Raw genomic sequence first — 15162 nt, forward strand, 5'->3', positions numbered from 1 at the left:
TACAGATTACAATGCTCAATGAAAGGAGACTAGCTGCCAGCCCCGTTACGGACGGACAGTTCTGGCACACGTACTGGTAGAATTTATCATGATTTCTTTCAGTCTTGATCATCATTCATAAAATACTTCTCAATAACCTCATTAGGAGATTTTAATTGCATTTGTTTTTTCATCCCACGGTTCAGTTCTCGTCTAATGCTCTGATATTGATTCGGTTGATCAGTTGTTCCTCTTTTGAGACACGAAGGCTCAAAACTCACAAATATAGACCGTATCCGATATCCGCATGTCATAACAAGTACCATGACAACTAGCAATGCTAACAGTCCAAAGAAGAAAAGCTGCAGTTGGCTCGGAATTTTCTCGAAGAAATTTGTTAAACTTTGCCCGATCGTGGAGGAGAGCATCTCAAAGGGATAAAGGAAACAGTTGGTGATAACCTGAAATAAAAACAAGAACATATTTCAGAGAACAATATCAAACTCTAAGATGGGACTGATACTGACATTTCTTGTGTAGGCACAGAACTAGAATTTGTCCACAAAGAAGTTCAGAATACTCGCAGCCTAATTAATCATTGGAAAGCTTTCTTTCCACATTGGCACTTCTAACCTAACGGTGCAATGTGTGGCTTGGTTCGATTTCCATTCTTTGGAATCCGTTTCTGAAGTTTTCTGAAAATCATAAATTGGATGGTGAAAGTTTTTTACCTTGGACGGGTTTACATCCCATATCGGATCAACGAGCAGCATGCGATGATACTTCTCACACGGGTCGTAGTTCCATGACAGAAGTTGGAGCAGGAAAGATTTCAACGTCTGCAATATTGTCATCTGGTGTGGAAAACATTCTGGTGGCATGCCCTGAAAAAAACGTTTCGAAGAATGATGGCAACTCTCAAGAAATTTTCTATCGTATGAATGCAACTTCTGTGCCTCAGAAGAGACAAAAAGACTATACAATGGATTGTGTCAAGGAAAGATTCTTTTTCTTCTTCTTCCGTAGTAGCTCTTGCAAGGAGGGATCATTCTCCAAGAAGTGTGACAATGGCAACACTTGGGAGCATTTTTGCATGCCACAACGTCTTTGGCCGGACTGGACCTTTCAGAATCATGATTTATATTTCCTCTCACTCACCTTTTGCATAACAGCAGCTCTCTTTGCCACCGCATCTTGGTACATTCGGATAAACTCCCAGGGGATTCCGAGGCTCAGCAGAATCATCAAAATCATCAGACAACTACGTATCCAACGATGAAATATTGACCAATAGACCATCGTTTCTGAATATTCCTGAGTAGGCCCATTTGAGCCAGATGGCACAACACTATTTTCATTACTATCATTCCTTTCATCGTCGAAATAGTTGCGACACGTTACGTAGCAAGAAGACGGGGTATCATCGGAGTCTTCTTCTTTGATATCTTGTTCTGGTACTGGTACATGATTCTTCTTAAAATATCTTCTCCAGAGGATGAAACACAGTACCAACTGAGCAGCTCCGCATGCAAAAAGTACTAGAATACCGCAAATTCCCCCAAATGCGACAAAGTTAATGAAAGAGTAAATGGAATGGACGGCAATTGATTCTATTTTGAATATGACGTTTTCTACTTTTGAACCATATCGATAGATGAAGGAGTTTTTGAAAACTTCAACACATTTTTGTTCCTTCTTGAAAACCAGTTGGACAAACGAGTTGAACATCTTTTGGATGAATGGATGGTTGTAGCGGCAGTCTTTATATTCATGATGATGAAGTCCTGAAATAAGTAAGGTAGAAAAAATTTGTCTTGAGATCGAGAGAAGAGCTCTGCTAGTAATAATGTCTGATTGTGACATTGTCTTTTGTCCCTGGTTGTGACATCATTGAAAATGGCTTCAGTTTGCTTTTAATGACGACACGTCAAATATTTTTTCTGATCATGCTCAGACCATAGCCAAAAATTTGAACAGCTCCCTGCCTGCAGTAACACTTGACAAGGACCTCTAATTATTGTGTTGTCACTTTTTTTGGTTCACCCTGTGATGCATGTAAAGAAAATGAAATTTTAGAAGCTCTTTTGTTCCAAATAAGGAGAGACACGACAACAACACACCTCTATATCTAATCAAGATAATCCCTGATGAACAAGAGAGTGATAAAAGAATAAACAAGCGCCAAATTTCCATCTGATTGGATGAAAAAAAACACTTTGATCGACTTTTTTGTTTCAAAAAGGTATTCCCCAACACGATGAAGGGGAATTCCCATTCCCGGGCTATTTTTAAATTTAGCTTGACGGCGTGAATTAAATGTTTGATTTAATTGGATATAATTATTAAAAAATCAACCAGATACTATTTGTAGCTATCAAATAATAAAATTAAGATCTTTATTGCTCATATCTTGTTATGATATAAGTTAACTCAATATATATACTACGGAATATATTCTCTTTCAGGATTTTTTGGCAGCAAATTCTAATTTTTATCGGGGTCAAACACTTGACAGAGTCAAAGGTCAATCACGTGCAAATGTTTACTTTTCGCACAAGGAGGATACCGCGGTGACGTCACGGCTTTTCCAAGATGGCGCTGCATATTGTAAACAAACTCGATCCACGGCCAAGGGAAAATCAAGTCATCAAAAAAGTTAGATTTTTCGCATCAAGTCAGAGTTATTAGTACTTTTCTGCTATGAAATAAGTCTTCAGACAATAAGCTATCATTTGAATAATGAAAAGTGCTGTTTTGATGGGGAAAAATAGGGTTTTTTAAACCAAATAGCCGGCACCGATCTTCCAAAATTAGCGATGGTTTCAAAACAGTCTCCCAGATATAGGGCAATCTCTTCATTATCATAATGGGATTTGGAGGCATGTTTACAGATTTTACAAGTTCGAGACCTGTAATACCTAAAACTCGCATAGATCCCCATAGATCCCCTCTATTTGTCGAGTTAGCGCCCCTGTAAGATCATGCATTTTCGGACACTAGAACGAAATCTTCCTGCGGATATCGCGGTTTCGGTGATGATTTAAGGAGAAATTGACTGTTCTTAGAGTTGTATGGGACAGAAATGAGTTCATACTTCATGAATACATGAATATATTATGATATGGGCGGGCTTCTAAGTCAAAACAATAACAAACTCAACTGCATCTCTACTGTATATTGCGTAGTGCATTGCCTAGTGTATTTCGTAGTGTATTTTAGCGGAGACATTATTTCCGCACTTCAGCCACGCCAAACGTCTTTTTTATTCGTGGAAGTTAATCTGCTCTGTAAATTTTATTTTACACAGGAAGAATCCATACTAGGTATTGCAATATTTCATGTCTATTGGTGTTTTTGTGTACAGGAGCGCACCAGACAGTGAGACGTGGAGATGTGTTCAGCGCTGGTGCTGTCAGTAGACTGAATCTGATTGGCCATAGCGATCACTAATATGGGTCGGGATCACGTGATGTGACGTCACCGCGGTATCCTCCTTGCTTTTCGCAATTAGCACCATTTCACTGACATGTAACCTTATTTTTTGACCTAACACTCGGTCTGTCAATTCTTCCTGGTTCATGGCATATATAGAAATGTCGTGGAATGAAAATAGTGATAATAAATAAAGAGAGAAAGTCGTGAACGGTGAAGTACGTGTGGATCGGATCTCGACTGTACTCCGTGTCCCTGGCCTGGACAAGTCGGAAGTCCCTTACTCAAGTTACTGTACTCAGTCATAGGCCTACCCACATTTCAGATGACATTATAAGTGACAGGCAGCAAAAATGATGTCTACCAAACTTCACAACTGCCTGGCAGAGATGTTGGTTGCAGTTGGCATGGATATGGACTCGGGACTCCATCCTTCGAATGAGCCAGCAGTAAGTTTAGCCTGCTTTCTCATTAGTTCATTTTTATCATAGTTCATTACAATACATAAACAATTCCAATTCCTGCTCGGGAGACTTTTAAGGTCCTTGCCATTCATTACTTTCTGAAACTTGCCTTCCAGGATCCAGATGACCTGAGCATCCATGGAATATACCATGAAAGGTTCGACCCACAGGTTATCGCAGCCATCACCAAGACCACGGCCACATTTCCCCAAGCGCAGATGCAGACAGACTGGCGTTACCCTCCTCCAGAGATGAACCCAAACCGCAGAAAGGGACATGGGCGCAACGAAAACAGCTTGATGATGAGGAAGAGAATGTCAAGAAAATTTTCGACTATTCCAACGGATCATTTAGCCATCCGTCGCCAGAGTCGTAGGATATCGTCCAAACCAACTCCAAGTGCTGAAGTCATCATTTCACCAGATATTGTGAATTCGTTGCCAACTTTGTGTTTCCCAGGTAATGGTTGAAGTAGGAATATTTCAGAAGTCAATAGGTTATTAAAGGCCTACGCAATCTGTTAAAAATTTGAAATCTGTTTTTGATTTACCAAATTCTTGACCTTTTCTCTTGTTTATTGCAGAAGGAGCATATGTTTCTTCCATTAAGAGTCCAGAACAAGTACAATACCAAGTCCTGACCGATATCACTGGAAATCGCACATATGCTACATGTCTTACTCTATACAGGCCCTTCATTGCAAAAAAGGTAACATTTGGTTCATGAATGGCTTTGTTTTAGCTGGTTGTGGACAACACACTCTGCTCAAGCTGAGGTTGGTCTTGTTGTGAAGAGGAGCCCTGTTGCTGGGTCATCCTAACTGATGTGTCTCACTCGCATCATACCTGTGTCTTAATCTGATCTAATTGCTATTTCAGTCTCGAAGTGGGGCAACATTTAACCTTCAGCATGAAGACGCCGGTGTTACTCAGGAGAGCGATGAGGTCAAGTGCTATGTTCCCGTCTGTTTGATTCTTATATCAAAGTATCCGTATCTCACAGTCTTGAAGGACTGTCTGTCAACGTAAGTCAGAAACACCAATTAGATTGGGATAGGCTGCTCCTTGGAGCATCATAGGTCTCAGGAAGACTAAGAAAGTGCATCCAATTTATGGGAGATATTTTGTTTGTTTTCAAAGGCAGCCACTGTTGCTCAATACACTGGTGAGATCTAGTGCTCTATAGACATTTAAGCCAAAAAACCTTTGGTTGGGTGAACTAAGTTGCCATGGAGATGATTTTGAATGTCTTATCGAGCCCAATAGATGTGAATACTTTTCAGCATTGTGAGGTTGGTAGTATTGTGACAATGTTATTATCTGATTTTCAGAATTGTGCCACGTATCGGGTACAACCCTGAAGACTTGTCCTCGTACCTGAAGGAGTTGGCAATCAGAGTGACCATGACGCCAGTGCCACCTGCTGGACGATTAGGACTGGTGAGTGTTTGAGTCAAACCCTGCGTGGCCAGGGTATCAAGTGCTTTAGGTAATGAAAATAAAGACTGAGGAACAACAGCTAAAAGAAGAATTGCCGATGCTAGACCATTCATTGGTTGACCTAGGAATCTTCAGTATCGAGAGTTTTTCCTCTTTTCAGACATTCGATTTATTTGGTGCTAAGATCCTGCTCCACCCAAGTGACTACCCAGACAAACCAGTCGTGGACATTCCGCTAAGCTGCGTCTTTTTCTGTTTTTCTCTCGACACCATCCTGAGGATCTTGTCTTGCCTCCTGACGATGCAGCGAATTGTCTTCATGTCCAGTAACTATGCACTTTTGACGGTCATATCAGAGGTGAGCTCATTGACTATTGTCTATTTCAATTCTTTTGATGAGTGTCTTCACCTCGGCGCTTTACCGTTGCAATTTCACTTAGGAATCACTTATAAGCAAGATGTTAAGCTTGTTATGTTTTCAGTTTCAGCCCCCTAGTGGCCAAGTTAAGAATCACATCACGTGCTGACCACTTTAGGGACAAGAACTGTCCAACTCAACTCATAATTTTCAGATCACGAACCAATTGAGTTCCTAATACTGCGTTACTTTTTTTCAGAGTTTTCTCTCCTTCATCTTGCCGTTCCATTGGAGATTCACCTATGTTCCCGTCCTCCCTGATCGTCTGCTCGAATTGATTGATGCACCAGGAACGTACATCCTTGGATGCCACTCCTCACACAGAGACGAAATTGAACAGGTTGGTCTCAAATATGTTTTCCTTCAACCAAGTTGCTTAGGACTTTGACGGCTTGAGCAAATCTCTCAACTGACATTGTCTGCTTACATTTAGGTGTCACCTAAACTTTTCCCCTTGGTGTCTATGCCAGGGTTAGCAATGTTGCCATAGTGAGAAACAGGAGAAGCTTGTGTAGACGCCACCTCTGGCCAAAGATGGAATCGCATGTCTTTTGTAGGTTGAAGGTCTTGTGACGGTCGACATTGACAATGGCACTGTCCACATTTGCGAAACAATCGAATGCAGCATTCCAGACATACCCGTTGAGCCAGCGACCAAGTTTAGGGAAGTTTGCAAGAGAGCTCGACTACATTATGAACTGGAAGAAGTTAGAAGGTATGCTGGTTAGAGGGGAAAGATGAGTAGACACCAACCTCTAAATTGGTTTGTCCTTCACATAAAGTGTAAGATCGAAGTTCCTTGTACCTAGTGCCAATGCCAGGGGCAAGCAAAGGTACCGTCAAAATGGACAGTGGGCTGTGGTGGACTCCTACTCTCCAGCTGCGATGGAGCTTCAAGACTGATTAATCTCTCAGACATCGGGGCATGCAACAAAAGAGTAAAGGCAGAAAGACAGACACCCATGTTCCTAATTTACCTTGACCATCTCAATTGTTGTCTCCAGCCCATCACCTCAATCGGCGGAAGAAGCAATGGCTGCCAGGCAGAAACATACGCAGCAATTCCATCGCGACATCTTAGCCGCGTCCCTGGAGCTGATGGTGAACTTATTCAGGGAGGTGACGTTCAACTTGAATGTGGAGCGATCTTATTTCAATATGGAGGGGTTCCTTCAATCACAGGCGGAAGAGGATAGGCAGTTTTACCAAGACGTGAGTCCTTCGACCGAGGGCAAATGTGGGGAGTGGGGTATTTTACAAAGCTGGTGTGTTTTGGGAAGTGTTGCCTCATCAAAAGTGTAGTTCCGGGTGGTCGCAGGGTTGGGTTGGGGTGGATTGGGATAAGGACAGGACATGATGGGTGGGTTGGGATGGATTGGGGTTACGACAGGACATGATGGGTAGAGTTAGGTGAGATTGGGGTAGGTTCAGCCAGAGGTTGCACATTCTGGTGGTTGTTCCTTATAAAAGATCACCCAACAAGGATGATACACAAAGTGATGTATCAACTGAAAGCAACTCGGCACATCTGTAAAAGTTTTTTCTCTATCAGGTTGTCAAGACGGACATGTTCAACCGATTCCTCCGAGAACGACTCGGCCAGAAGAGAGACTACTGGACAGCGTTGGAGGACAGGACAAAGTCGGTGCTGCGGCCGTCCATCGGGATGATCACAGACAAGGGAGAAAAGTAAGTTACAAAATGAATAATAGATGTTGTGAGTTGGTCTTTGGTGCATAGTTTATTGTTTCTCCATTTTACTTTCACTTCTTTGAGTAAGCACCAATCTTATTAGTACTTTTCGATAACTCAACTTTTCATTTTCACTCAAGCAAAACTTTACTACTGGAACTGACTTATGTTTTAAGATTATTGCAAGTTATTGCTAGATATCATTCTATCCTTTCAATTATTTATAGAGACTTTGTAGATTTGTTAATAGGAAATGAATCCCAGTCATTTCTTACTTTCTTGAATTTTCATCTCGTCTTTGAACAGTCGTTCTAGCATGAGGAGAAGCAGAAGGTTTGGAAGGTAGACGGAAAAACACCATTTTCATTCGAGAGTTTCCCCTCTAAATTATCCATCAGATTGTTTGATAAATTCTTAATAGATCATTATTCCAAATTCCTATAAGCTCTTCCTCGTGGTGATCCAGTAGCTTACAACCATTACGGTAGTCTCCGGGATGGGGGGGCAAACCGTCTAGCCTTCAGCTTCCAAAATGGTAGCTTTCTCAGATCTAATAAGGAGAGGGGACTAACCAATGAAGTCAGAAACGTGAATAGTTAAGTCATATGGCTATCATTGCGTTAGTAGATTTGACTTTCTAATGGGTGAACATTGTTCGTGACCAACTTTTTGACAAAAAACGATTTAAGAGTCTTCCAATGTACAGGTTGGGCAAAGTTAATTTTTTTGCTGATATACCAATTTTCAGTGATATGATTTCTCCAAGGCGCGGACACAAGTAAAGGACAACACGGATAAGTTACGGTACATGATTCACTTATCAAGCACGTCGCTTTTTAATCACTAAACTAATCGATGCCTCGTCAATTTTTACCAATTTTCTAAAAATTACGTTTTTGCTGTGGTGACAATTTTCAGTAGCGTGGTTGATTCTCCTCGAGTCAGTCGGAGACAGAAACACAGTAGTGTGATGGATCAGTTACGGTAGCCAGTTTGCTAACCTCACTTTTGCTAAGCTTGTCAATCCATGCCTGGCTGATGTAAATTTCATGCCTTTGAATAATGCAGCTGCTTTTGAAGGAACTGATACTGAGAATTGAGGTATTGGTTGTCTCTCCAAATGCTCCGAGGATTGAGCTAAAATTTGTGACCACCCAGGAGTGGTACTCAAGGTTTTGGGCAAAATGACAATTCCACCTGAGCTGTTTTTGGTGAGACAACCAATTCTGACAGAGGTATTGATTTCTATTCTAAAACACTTCAGACTTTATATATTCGAGGTAATTTCATGGGTGGATTCTCTCTTAGATTATCTGTTAATCCTTTTGCTCCTGCAGATCGCATCCTAATCCTTGTAAATAAAGTAATTCCCAATGTAAGAAGTTTACCCCTATAGCCCTACAGTCTACTGTGCACTTGATAAATAAAGAATGCAATCGGGAAGGTCCAAACCTTGAAAAAGAGTCATTTCAAGTTACCTTCTGCTATCAATACGAACATCTCTTTTGAGAAGTTTCGTTAATCCTACAGCTTGAATAGCAGCAGTCAGCCTTTAGTTCGGAGTTTAATCACAAATTGCAGCATTACTCAGGATTGTCTTTGATAGAATTTGAATGGCGAGCCAGTGCTTGAATATTCAACCGAACAATTCGATTTTGATTTTTCAGTGTTCGACCAGCAGTGTCGTTATCAGCCAGACGACAGTCGACGTCATATTCTCTGCTGATTGCTTCAAATGAAGTCGATATCGAGGTTATGGTCTTACCGCGGTACATCCAGGAGGGTCCTGGTGCAAAACATTTCCTCGAGCGATGCATCATGGAATTTACAAGAAAAATTGACGTAAGTTTGGGCTCAAATCGATCCTGTCCTTGCCAGCATGTTCAAAGCATATTAAGGTCAACCCAGGCCTCCTAATTCAGCCTTCTAGTTATCTTCATGAATGTTGCTAACAGAATCCAACAATTTACCTCATTTCAGTCATCAAAATCTGCTAGTCTTCGTGCGTCCTGCCTCTACCTACGCGGAATGGTCAACCTCGCCCTGGGACACCTCATCGAGAGCCTTGAGGACTTTCATAGCCTCGGTGCTCAGGACACAAGGCTTTATCCATCAGCGTAAGTTCCATGACAGACAGGGTTTCTTTCCAGACAAATGTGCAATTGACCCAAAAATTTAACACCGTCATAACGCAAACTTGTTACAATTGTCAATGATGATATACCATTTCGGACTGAAGTGGAAAAGCTCACAGTGTGGTTAAAAGTTCACAGCATAAGTGATCTATTCGTCTTTAAATTTAAAACTTGTATTCTGTGTTTCCTAGTGTATTCGATGAAACACTGGCCATGTTAAACCACACCAACCAATCCGAACAGCTGACGGAATCGTCCATCTACAAGACGTACATGTTGAATAAGGTGTCCAATAACCTGGTCCCCCTGGAAGAAGAACAAGACATCCAGATTGAAGTAAACGTCGTACCTGAGGAAGACGTCAGTGAGTACATATTAAACGCTTTCAGATTCTTCTTCTTCTGCATTCAGAATATTTCAGATGCACACTAGACAGTCATTCTGTTTTCGGTAACAAAGTCAACTGTCCTAGAGAGATCCACGACAGAGTCCTAGAGCTTTGTGGTCAGGCTGGTTTCCCTCTCTATTCTTATAAGTCGTCTTCGAATATCCTGCGTACCATTCACACAAAAGTACTCCCCGCTCTGACTTGTGCATTTTGTTCAAATTTTGCCATCCATTTCAGCTTTCTATGCCTTTGAAGAGAAAATACAGCTGGCAGAGATTGCAGGAGACCGCGACACGATCTTCAGGCTCTTTAATGCTCTCACTGTTGGCAAGACGTTGCAGAGTGAGTCTTTCTTGATTCTAGTTTGGCTTGATTGAGGAGCTTTAAGCCAATGGAGACTGAGTCCACCGTGGAGTTGGGGTTGAGCCTGGAGAGATCCCAAGTTAGGGTTTCTGGGTGAATGGTACAACCTTCTTGGTTATTCTTGAGCACCTCTGCCAGAGCAGGCTAAAGATCAACCAATGTTGAAGTAATTTGGCCTGATTTGCCTTATTGATAGGAACACCACTGATTGTAACCACCAATGTCATCTCTGGCATTCTTTTTTGTCCCCATTATATTTAGATGTAAAAACGTACCCGAATTTCTCTGTTTCAGGTGGCCAGCAGGAGTTTCTCGTTGACAAGGACACATTTCAGATTTTCTACGAGTGTTGGAAGGAGAATGAAGATCAGTGTCTGAGTTTGAATACTCCCGATGACATGCTCGATGCTAATGAAGGTGTCATGAAGGTCTCGTCACTCATCAAGACTGATAAAGGCAGCGGAAGGATGATGCTCACATCGAAAAGGTATTTGAATGATTGATGATTTGCACTTGCCTTGCATCGGGTGAGGTGAAAGTTTGTATCAGTATTCAACAAGATGGTGGTCAACCAACCAGCTGCATTGGAAAAAGCTTATCAGCAGTCGTTGAACATGCCATCAACCTGTCATTAACGAGGCAAATGGTTGCCTTTATGACAAGTCTTCACTGCAGGACAGGTTATCATGGAACATTTAGAGTGCATTGGATATACCAGTAATCCCAAATGAAACTTGTAAGCTAACTTGATGCCTCCTTGAGACTTACAAATTGATTCACAGGGAAACTTATTACACTTCAGGCTGTTCTACATCCAGCAGGGTTCTGATAATTACGTTGAGGTGATACGACTACGAGATGTCGAGAACCTCGAGAAGATTCAGGTCAATGCGTTCCTCATCAGTGTCGACGCTATCAAGATTCATAACAAAGGTGAGGGCGTCTTTAGGTAAAGGGTAAGGCGGTACATTGGTTATTGGGAACTCTTTCCATATCAGGATAGATGCCATAGAGATTCAGAGTGAAGTCGACTGCAAAGTATGTTCAGGTAACTGACCCAGTTAAAGGTACTCATTACTTGCACTGCCCCTAACTGACTTGATTGACCAAGGACATTCATTCAATCAACCTTTGGTTTTCAGACAAGAAAAAGGCGCCGTTCATGGCTTGTCTGAAGGAGGAACGTAACCAGTGGTACCTGCTCATTGAGGAGATGCGGAGTGGGCTCGTCATCGCAGACGAGCTCAAGGACCCCGGCATCATACAGCAGGCTGCTCTCAATGTTCTACTGCTGGATGCAGTCATCAGAAGGTAATCTTGACGGAGCTTGTTCAACCAGATTGACAGTCAACGGAGCTCTTTTCCTGATGTGGCTTTGAAATACCTTGTTTCTTTTATGTCTAAAGTCGGAACGTTGATAGTTCAATTTTGTTTATTTACCAGCCAGAAGTGAACCTGCGTCAAATCCCAGTGACTTATCTTCAATCAAAAGACCCCCCCCACATCACTAGGAAGTCTAACTTCTGTCTTCTTGTTTCAGTGGGAATGAACCTGTCGCCAGTCATCACCAGAACTTGGAGAAGGCGGCCGATGGTCTTTGTCACTTCACCAAACAGATAAAAGATGGTGGGATTGTGCTGCCGGATCCTGTCACGAAGGAAATACTGCAGCATCGTCTGAATCCGAACATCAGGGAGACTGAAAAGAGTGGTGTGGAGGTGTTACTCTATACTCCAGGATGTGAGTTCAGTTGCCCAAACTTATTATAGATATGCTGGTGGTCTCTATTACTTGGGGAAATGCAATGAGTTTTGTTTGGCAGAGACTGATCACTCTTGTTGTATGCCCAAAATCTTTAAATTCTATGATAACTATTTGGTCATCTCATGTGATCCTTTTCTTGCAGACAACGCCTCAGAGCGCGGACCGAAGCTATGGTGCGGGATGAGCAATGGGAAAGTCAAGGTGTACGATGCCAGTACTTGGCTACTGGAGTCGGAGATACCACTGGCAAATCACATGGTGGTAAGTGTTTACAAGTTTTGAGAAAGATGCTGATCTGTCCCGTAGAGAACGCACAACTTATGGTGTTCTTAGACATCAGGTTTACAGCAGCAGTCGCTCATTTCACCCACTCCCTTGTACAACTTGACATTCTTATGTTGTCTGTGCCATCACATCCTTGTTTTGTTGTGATCTTGGTACACACCAAACAAAAATTTGGACCTTTGTATGGAAACAACGCCACAAGTCCACTGGGCAACAGCTGTTAGATACGCAGCGTAATGGGCCATTGTCGCCACTATACAGATTGGTTATTCTTTCAGGTGAGCCTCCTCAACGTTGACGACAGTAGCGTGTGGGCGGGGTCACTTGATGGTGTCATCTATGTGATTGACATGACGTCCAAGGTCTGCAACCAGCAGCTGAAGGAACACTATCACATGATCTCTTACATCACGTCTAGTCAAGACAAAACGTAAATTTCCGGTAACCTTAACTCTGGTCTTTACAAGTCAGGCAAGAATCCTGTGGCAAGTTGTCCCCAAAACATGCCTTTTTGCCTGGACACGCAACGATTGGACGACTGCCTAATACGGGTGGAAGGAAACCCATTTTTATGTCTTGTTAAGGACAATGTTATCAAAGCAAAGTATGTATAATTTGCCCGAGGTCTCAAGCAATAGGTCTTGGCCTGATATTGAACCCTTGATGTTCAGATTTGAGTCTGACATCTTAACAACCAGATCCCACCAGCCCTCTCCCTCACTATGAAGTTGTTTTAGACCTGTCAGTATTTACTGTTTCATTGTTTCAGCCTGGTCTATTCTGCGAGCGTGAATGGTCTCATCATCATCTGGAACGCAGAGCAGTTGTTAAAGTTACGTCAGATAGAGCTGGCTGACGTCTACTCACTCAGGAACATCAGTATCATTGATGACAGTATCTGGTGTGGTAGGTATCTCCATCCTATCCCGTCTTCCTTTTGATGGGTGTTCTGTGCCCTGAGACATGAAATGCTGTCCTATCAGTTGAGAACCAAGCAGAGTTACCCAGCACAGTGGCCTTCCCAATGAAGACCCATTCCATGATGTCAAAGAGTGGACAACCCAGGTCAGAAGTAGCCACCCAGGTCAAATCTCCTTGGGGACCAAACATGGCAGGTCGCATGGCGTCAGCTTAAAAAGATGAGTTTAACATTGGACTTATCGTTGATAAAGAAGAACATCTCTTCTTATTTTTCCCACACATTTTGTCCGAATGTTTGATCTCCAAATGATCGTGGAGGAACTGGTACTTCAGGGTTAAGGTATCGTTGTTTTTCAGGTGTGAAAGATGAAATCCGCATCATCTCTCAGGCTGGTGATCTTCTCGGGAAAGTCAGATACACTGGTGCAGACAACCGAGTCGTTGAGTTGGATTGTTTTCTAGTCACAGACAACGGACAGGTAAGATTATTGTCCATCTTAACCCTTTATGACTGTCTTGAGCACTTTGGTTACCCGTCTGCTTTATTCAGTCGAACACACAGCTCTAATTCAGCAGACGTTATAGTGTTTACATACAACTACAAGCCCACTTGGCTTACTCAACTGAAATATGACACACATGTACAGAGCATATGGTATGATAGAATTAGTTTGGTCACTCAAGATTCCTCAGTCCTTGAACTTAGTTGAATTAGTGCTGCCGTTGTAGTCAGTGTCTTAAAACTTTGCCGTTCCAGGTATGGACCGGATGCAGTCGGAAGAAACAGATGGTGGTTTGGGATGCGACGACGTTTGAAATTATCAAAGTGTTCGAGGTGGACTGCCGAGGCTTCAGCAAGATGGTTCTTGTAGGTGACAAAGTATGTAGTTCCTGAGTTGTGGTGCCTACGGTAGAGGTACACACTGAAGTAGAAAGATATCGGTTTCTTCGTGTGCTCAGACTAAGTTGGCTGTCTCTTTCTTTTCAGATCTGGGCAGGATCGAAGGCAGGCATTCTGTACATCTTCGATTATCATCAGCTAGATTTGGAAAGGAAGCTGAAGGCACACGACGATGCTATTCGCTCCCTGTGCTCGGCCATGAGCCAATACGTGGTCAGTGGTGCTGGTGGGTCGGATGGAAAGATTGCAATATGGCGGACATCGGCGATGGAATCTGCAACAGCGTCTCTTGAATTGGAGCCGTAAATTTGTGAAGAATTTGGAATACATCGGGACATGTCTGTTTGTGTACATGTGTGTGTAGTGCCTTGCGAACCAGTACTTTTATCGCTGCAACTCTGAAATCGTGGTCATTACCGTCGAAAATGGATTGGTGGTGATGTTGTCATAATTCCAAAACGGTGCTTATGTCAATAATCTTGTCATTCGGCCAAATACTTGATGCATATCTGTATTCTTGTTACAATATTATTCCAATATTCCAATGTTCAAGAATAAATTGGCAATCATGAATGTGTTAGCTTATCATAAGGATTTGTCTTTGCTTATTTTTACGATGCGGTGACACCCTGTGTCTTCAAGGATTGAGACTTTCCTTTAGGACATACCTGACATCAAGCATTACTCTGGATGTGACAAGACAAGACATACATTGGTTTCTTTTGTAACCTGGATGTGACTTCACCGAAGGACACACATAATGTTCTCATCAGTCTGGTTGTGATTTTGTCTTGGATATAGATTGGTTGGTTGTGACACGACGGGAGACTGTCTTCTCGATTTCTGGTTAAGATTTTTTACAACTGTGAGAAACTCCAGCTGCAATATCAATAAAGTAATGTCTACTGCTAATTGGCCCCCAGGATAAGCAACTGATAGTGAGTGGATGAGTGATAACCGAAAAACAAGACGAAAATTTAT

The 15162-nt window shown here is 42.3% G+C and overlaps 2 protein-coding genes across 4 annotated transcripts; one reads left to right on the forward strand and one right to left on the reverse strand.

Annotated features, from left to right (window-relative positions):
• Positions 1-19: 19 nt before the first annotated feature.
• Positions 20-2186, reverse strand: LOC135503297 (uncharacterized). Its single transcript, XM_064796811.1, has 4 exons — positions 2100-2186; positions 1138-1763; positions 711-863; positions 20-440 (listed from the first exon to the last, which is right to left on the reverse strand). Exons 1-4 carry the CDS (start codon positions 2170-2172, stop codon positions 99-101), a joined length of 1194 nt encoding a protein of 397 aa, XP_064652881.1. The 5' UTR covers positions 2173-2186; the 3' UTR covers positions 20-98.
• A 1291-nt stretch (positions 2187-3477) lies between these two features.
• Positions 3478-14772, forward strand: LOC135502938 (DENN domain-containing protein 3-like). 3 transcript variants are annotated; one of them, XM_064796152.1, is made up of 25 exons: positions 3478-3860; positions 3992-4334; positions 4459-4583; positions 4754-4899; positions 5206-5314; positions 5475-5672; positions 5932-6072; positions 6290-6447; positions 6737-6944; positions 7285-7421; positions 7731-7766; positions 9092-9266; positions 9405-9541; positions 9751-9923; positions 10185-10289; positions 10605-10797; positions 11113-11243; positions 11453-11621; positions 11851-12050; positions 12217-12335; positions 12638-12789; positions 13129-13265; positions 13638-13759; positions 14038-14160; positions 14269-14772. In XM_064796152.1, exons 1-25 carry the CDS (start codon positions 3765-3767, stop codon positions 14485-14487), a joined length of 3852 nt encoding a protein of 1283 aa, XP_064652222.1. In that variant the 5' UTR covers positions 3478-3764; the 3' UTR covers positions 14488-14772. The 3 variants fall into 3 exon arrangements, with proteins under 3 accessions (XP_064652222.1, XP_064652221.1, XP_064652223.1); XM_064796151.1 differs by lacking the exon at positions 7731-7766 and adding an exon at positions 8343-8408; XM_064796153.1 differs by lacking the exon at positions 7731-7766.
• The last annotated feature ends 390 nt before the right edge of the window (positions 14773-15162 follow it).

The sequence above is a fragment of the Lineus longissimus genome, chromosome 19, assembly GCF_910592395.1.
Source record: "Lineus longissimus chromosome 19, tnLinLong1.2, whole genome shotgun sequence".
NCBI classification, from domain to species: Eukaryota; Metazoa; Nemertea; class Pilidiophora; order Heteronemertea; family Lineidae; genus Lineus; species Lineus longissimus.